Source organism: Eurypyga helias, unplaced genomic scaffold (assembly GCF_000690775.1).
Source record: "Eurypyga helias isolate BGI_N326 unplaced genomic scaffold, ASM69077v1 scaffold17543, whole genome shotgun sequence".
NCBI lineage: Eukaryota > Metazoa > Chordata > Aves > Eurypygiformes > Eurypygidae > Eurypyga > Eurypyga helias.
Genome location: NW_010239373.1, coordinates 4117 through 10996, shown reverse-complemented (window position 1 = coordinate 10996; position 6880 = coordinate 4117). Strand labels below are relative to the sequence as shown.

Below are 6880 nucleotides of genomic sequence, written 5' to 3'. Positions count from 1 at the left end.
CAACCCAAACCAGTCTGTGATCTTGCAAGGGGAATAGCAGCAACTACAACCACTTTGCTCTGACATCCTTCAGCAGCACAAAACAGAAGACAGTCTCCTGGAGAAGCATCATCTGATATGAGATGAGATGGTATTGTGCCCTGCTTAACAAGCCAGGATCTGTACAAGTCCTGCTCCTCCCCATCACCTAATTCAAACAGCTTAAAGTCATTCTGGAATAAAATGTCACCATCCAAACTGGAAAATACTCCAGACCCAAGCTTCTAGCACCATTTGTTTTCCCAGCCCTGAGGAGTTTGCTTTGTTACCTGCGTGGACGTTACTGTGCTGGGCTAGCGAGGCTCTCAGTCCAAACGTCTTCCCACAGACCTCACACTTGTAGGGCTTAGCACCCATGTGGCATCGTTTGTGGCATTTCAGATACTCATTGGTGGCAAAGTGTTTTCCACACACATCGCATTTAAAGAGGCGCTCTCCTGAGCAAAGAGAAGACAGTGTGAATTCTTTCAGCAGAATTTGATACTGCGAAGTAGGGATAAAAGGACACTGGAAAACCAAAGTGGTTCCTGGTACCTGAAGTCTCTCCTGTGAGGTACAAAAACAAGTATGCACCTTTTTCAAATCCCAACTAGCCCTTTCCCAGCAGCCTAAAGGGAGGCGATTGGAGCAACCAGACAGGAGGAATGCTGGTGTTAAACACCTACCTGTGTGGGTCCTTTTGTGGCCAGTGAGTTTGCCTTTATCAGCAAAGCAAGCCCCACAGTCCTCACAGATATATGGCTTCTCCCCTGTATGGGACCTAAACGGAGCGAAGCACAAATGACTGTTAATAAAGTAGCTCTCGTGGTGCATTCTCAAAAGATTCTACTTGAAATTGCACTCTACATGCTACAGGCAGCACACTTTTTTTCCTAAATGAGGTGGAAAAACACACATTCCGCTCAGTCAGGAAACAGTGTTTGCCAATACAGGTGCTGCACTAAAATCCCCAATTAAGGTTTATCTTTTTCCTCACTCTCAGGCCCTATAAAATCCACTTTTCTTTTACAATTTATGGCTCACAGTATAAGCATCGGAAGGGAGAAAGCAGGGAAGATGCTGCTGCTGTGCGAGAGACTGAAAAGTGCATCCAGATTGTCCTCTTGGGATATTGCGGACCACATTCTTGGCTTCCGCAATCCCTCAAGTCCTCTGGCTCGCAAACTGTAACTGGCAGGATATTCCTATTTTTAAGACAAAAGGCACTAAGGAAAGTCAGGCAAGGAGTATTTCTGAACACGTGCTCGACATCTGATTTTAAATTACCTCCAGCAAAGAAAGCCGGAGCCTAACGTTTGGTCTTAACACCGTGCTGACTTCCCTTACTCCAACCCAAACGGCACAACGTGCAAACACACCCACAATTTTGCTCTGTTAGGCAAAATGCTGCAAACATGAGACAGCCGGTTACCCAGCACAAACCCCACGAGTTTTGCTGCAGTCATACCAAATCTTGCACTGCTGCATTTTGGATGTTTTGCTGGTCCTGAGTCAGTACACTTCACAGTTTTTTAAAATCACTGTAAGAACAACACTTAGGAGACAGAAGAAAGCTACTGTCCCCATTGTATGGGTCCACAGTACCTAGTAACGGGATTTCTCTCCCCTCATTTAGCCCTGCACCAGTTAACCTCCGATTATGAGCTATCTGCTACACTCCCTGTTTGGAGAAATATGGGGAATTCCATGGGATGATTCACCCTCTCCTGGGAGGGACACATGCAACACTGACACCACCAGAGAGCAATTAATCCAGTTGAGCTCCAGTGACTACAGAGGGAGCCTGGATGAGAAATCCAGCTTTCGTATTGCGCACAAGAAGTGAAATCCCTTGCTAAATGACTCGCTCAGGGTGATACAGAATGAGCAGCGCTCAGCATCTGGGTCTCTGAGGTCCTTGACTCATTCCTCAGCCTATGCTACTTCTCACCAGTGAAGGCCGTCATCTTGTTTTTGAAGACTGTCTCAAATGATTGGCTTTCGGTTACGAGTTCGGATAGAGCATCTGTTTCCAAATCCTTACTAAATGGATGCAGTGAGCAGCTGCAGACAAACCTTTACGTAAAAGAATTAATCACAGATACTACAGCATAAATTACATCCCGGTGTTCCCGCTGGAAGGACACGCAAGGAGAATGACTCGGAACTGGGAAGCCAGAAGGGTGAAAAAGAAGTGCTGAAGTATGCTGAGCATGCAGGGAGTGGTAACGGGAGAGGCAGTACTGTAGGCTGACCTGGTATGGATCTTAAGTTGTGACGGCTGAGCAAATCTGGAATGGCAAACACCACATTCGTAAGGTTTTTCTCCTGTATGCGTCCGCATATGAAACACTAACGCTGTTCGGGAGCTGAGGATCTTCCCGCAGACAGAGCAGAGAGGGCGTTTGACTCTGCCTTCGTGCTTCCGCATGTAATGCGTCCTCACGTCTCTCTTTCGTTTAAAAGTAGCATTGCAAAGGGTGCAGGCGAAGCGCCTTTCTTCCGTGTGGACACAGGCTCGGTGCTCCTTCCAGCTGTTGTAGCTAGCAAACGACTTGCTGCAGATGTCACACCGATAGACTTTACCAGGCAAGCACTGATGGACATCTCTGCAGTGATCCACGTACTTTTTCCGGGAAATGAACTGCTCGTTACACTTATCGCATGTTATCACGTAGGCAGATTTCCTATTCACCCCATTTTTATCTACCTTCTTTATTTTAAACACTGATTCACGTTCTTCACCATCCTTCTCATTAGAGTATCCATCCTCCTCATCCTCCTCCTCAGTACAGGCCTCCTCGTTAGCTCTGTCTTCAACTTCTGAATACCCGGCTTCGTAATCTACCTCCTCCTCTCCTTTCACACTTATCTCACCTTCACCTTCATTCCCTTCTTCACTCATTTTTTCACTTCTTGCTTCAGCTTCCCTGTATTTCTGCTTCTGGTCTTGCTCGTTGCTATAGCCTGCGTCGGTGAGAGCTGAACCCCCGGGTTCCTCCTCACAATTCATGACCTCCTCATGCCTCGCACGTTTTTGTCCTTCAGCCTCTGACGTCCCAGCCCACATCTCCCTGCCAGAAGCTCTGTCACAGCTTGTTGCGTTTGGTCTGTGTGCCGGCGGAACTACCATCCAGTAGACAGGCGTAAGTTTCCTCTCCTGCCCAGAATCATGGATTTTTCTGTTAAAACAAACCAACAACAGAGCACAACTTCAGTAGGTTCAATTGTTTCAGTTCAGGTTGCCTCAGAGAAAGAGCTGTTTCCTTCTAACTGTTCTTCACACCATTTGAGAAATAACAGCATGTTTGGAAAGCCAGGAAGAGGGAAATTGTGTCGAGTTGGAGCAGTTAATTAAAGAAAATTAAAAAGTCTCGGTTCATCGAGGATGGTGCCTCTTGGGAATACTCATTGTTTGACGAGCGACATAGGTGTCGTGGTTTAACCCCAGCCAGCAATTAAGCACCACCCAGCTGCTCACTCACCTCCCCCTTCCCAGTGGGATGGGGAGGAGAATCGGAGGAAGAGACAAGGAAACTCCTGAGTTAAGAACAATTTAATAATCAAAAATAAATGAAATATATTAATGATACTAAGAACACTACTAACAGTATGCAATGAAAATACTACTACTAGTGCTGATAATATGTAATTAAAATAATGGAGAAGGAAAATGATACGACTGCTCACCACCTGCTGACTGATGCCCAGCCAGTTCCTGAGTAGCGAGAGCTGGAGAGCCCCAGAGCCAGACCGAGACAGCCCCGGCCCACCCCCAACTTATCTACTGAGCATGAGGTTTGATGGCATGAGATGTCCCTTTGGGTAGTCTGGATGAGCTGTCCTGGCCGTGTCCCCTCCCAGCTTCCTGTAGAGAAGAAGCTGGGAACACAGGTGCACTATCAGAAACTGAGAAAGTCCTTGACTTAATGTACATGTTGCTTGGCAACAACTACAAACATCAGCATGTTATCCATGTCGTTCTCAGCACAACTACAACATAGCCTCATAGTAGCTACTGTGAGGAAATCTAACTCTATCCCAACTCAAACCACCACAATAGGATGGACTGTAAATATTCCTCCAAGGCCATGTTGGCCAGGATAAGAAATTGTGGACCTAAAGTAAGGGAAATATGGATTAACGCCTATATGGAAAACCAGAACAGTTCCCCTTGTAAGCCATCAACTGCTTACAAGTCCTTATCACTACTCACTGTGCAGAACAAGCTACATCATTGCACTCGTGACGTATCTGGAATGTTTTTTTCTGCTACCAGACTGAATTCCAAGCAAACTTTGACATTTTTGACATGGGAAGCTGGGATCCAGCAGAAAAATCCCTATCTCCTGTACCATACAGGCAGGGGACAGAGACAATTCAACATGTACAGTGGCTTTTGCAGTTCTGGAACCTACTGTGTAACCTCAATATCTTGTTTTCAGTTGGGCAGTGTTTAACGAGCCTATCTGGAAGCTCACGTTACCCAGCAAAACACTGCCCTGACATTTACAAAAAGGGCATTTTCTTCAGCATTTTAAACAAATGCCGATTATTTTCAGGCTCCTATTAAAAAATTTAAATCTGAGGCTTCCAAAAATCACCTCAGAGGTCCGATTGCACAAGTACCCTTTGATTCAATGGGAAACATTCGCTTAAATTCCCAGTCTGGGAGATCTCAATCCAGTAATCCAGACTGAGAGCTTGATGAGGTCAACAGAACAAATTCACGTCAACCTGGAAAACACGTTTCCCTGCACGCACATGGACACACACTGGGAACACTGTACCTTACGTGAGTATTGAAAGCAGACCTCTGTGCAAAGCTGGCGGGGCAGCGTTGGCATTTGTAAGGTTTCTCACCCGTGTGCGTTCGTATGTGGACCGTCAGGCCGCACTTGGAACTGATGATCTTGTCGCAGTACGGGCAGGCCTGGGGATCCCGCTTTTTCTCGTGCACCCTGCGGATATGGTCGTTTACATCCTTCCGGCGCTTAAAGCTCTTGTCGCAAAACACGCAGAAGCCGCCACGCTCCTCATTGTGAGCGGCGAGGCGGTGCTGGCGGAGGTTCTGGTGAGTGGAGAAGAGCTGCTCACACGCCTCGCAGCTGTACTTGACAGCTAGATGAACGTCATGCTTCAGCTCCATGTGCGAATGGTACTGCTCGATAACCCGGAACGATTCGTTGCACTTCTCGCACACGATCTGCAGCAAGGCTTTTGCCGCGTGCCGCGGTGATTTTCCGTGTTTTGTTTTACTGGTGTATTTGGAAATTAAACTGTTTTCACCTTCCCAATGCTCAGGCAGCGTGTTCTCTATTACTACACAGGCCTCCTTTGCCTCAGTCTGACTCAGGAGAGACTGACTACTCTCCTTTGCCAAACTAACAATATCCACACCCAGCCCATTTCTAGCATCTGCCTTGTTACCTTTTGGCAGCTTTGCCGTCCTCAATTTTGGCTCTGGAAAAGCACTGTCCTCTTGCTCCAGGCTTGCTGGTTGGCCTTCAATGAGTTCGTAGCCGGCCAGAAACTTTTTATGTTTCCTCTGTGTGGGTATTGCCACAACTCGGGAAGAGTTACTCAGTGTGCGGTGCTCCTCTCGCGGGATGCAGGTCCACTGTGGCCCACCATCTTCACATAGCTGACCTTTCAGGTGGAGGCTCAAATCTAACCCCTTCCTGCCCTCTGCTTTCACCTCTTCACAAATGTCAAGCAAATCCTTGCATTCGAGCCTTTCGGCTATTTCTTTCAGCCGCTGCAGTTTTTCCACTTCAATCTCCACTTCCGCAGTGTAAACAAACTCCAGAAAGGAGGTGAACTCTTCTGTGTAAATGTCTTGTAGTGTCACTGTGCAATTCTTGGTGTCCAGCATCTCATCGTGTAGGAAAAGCCCTTTGAAATAATTGCTGGAAGCTGCCAAGACAGCTTTGTGAACCAGAAACTCCTCCTGAATTCCGAGATGTTGCGTGTGAACCGTCACGTCGCAGAGGTGACCGAACTGGTAGAGAGAATGCAGCGCCCTCAGGACGTTAGGAGCGGCAACCTTGGATTTCATCAGAATTTTCTTTTTCTCCATCCTGCCAGAAAAACAGACAAAGCTTTGAATGTTTGCTCCCCCTCTTCCACAAGCTCTTTTCATTTATATACAACATCAAACACTTCAGAAAAAGCTCAGCGGAGATACAGGTACTAATTCCTAATTTACAAGATGTGGTAAAGCCCTCAAGTTCTATCAAAGCAACTGTCATCATCAAAACCACTTGGTTTATGACAGATTTAGATTTACATGGTAGGAGTAACCCTTCAGAAGGAATATCCTGTAGCACAGTGACAGAAACACGACTAACACGATCGTCCCATCTTAATAATCCCACATTCTTCATACAAGCACTTTTCAACAGTGGATGTCACATCCATTTATGGCAGAAACAAACCTCTTCCCCTGCCTGTCTCGCACCAAGGGGCGAACTGAAGCACAGCAAGTCACTTCCGATTGTTTCCAGGCTGGTGGTGAAACAGAGCCTGTGTTTTCTCAGGCTCCACTCATGGCACCAGGCGGCCCCTTGTGCCAAAGCCAGGGGATGAACCTTTAGATCTGGTTCAGTTTTGTTTCTGGCTTTTTTCCTCCATGGGTACAATCAGACTCAAGGGCTAATAACGAGAATTAGTAAACTTCTACTGTATTTGGCCATGTAAACAATACACAGGGGCAAACAACGTATCTAGAAATAGCTATAACTTTTTTGAGGAGGTAATAGCGTTTTATTTGATAGATATTTCCAAACTGCCTTTTCTCAACCAACAAACTGAGGGGTGAGAAGTTTTTTTGCCATTTTCAGAAAGAACAATTTGCATTTCC

The 6880-nt window shown here is 46.5% G+C and overlaps 1 protein-coding gene across 1 annotated transcript; it reads right to left on the bottom strand.

The window, feature by feature from the left end:
- Positions 1–308: 308 nt before the first annotated feature.
- LOC104506989 (GDNF-inducible zinc finger protein 1-like) lies at positions 309–6097 on the bottom strand (the record flags this gene model as incomplete). Its single annotated transcript, XM_010148138.1, has 5 exons — positions 4809–6097; positions 3807–3886; positions 2274–2985; positions 705–799; positions 309–476 (listed from the first exon to the last, which is right to left on the bottom strand). Coding segments are annotated over exons 1-5 (2344 nt in total), but the record flags the coding sequence as incomplete, so codon positions are not given.
- Between the last annotated feature and the right edge of the window lie 783 nt (positions 6098–6880).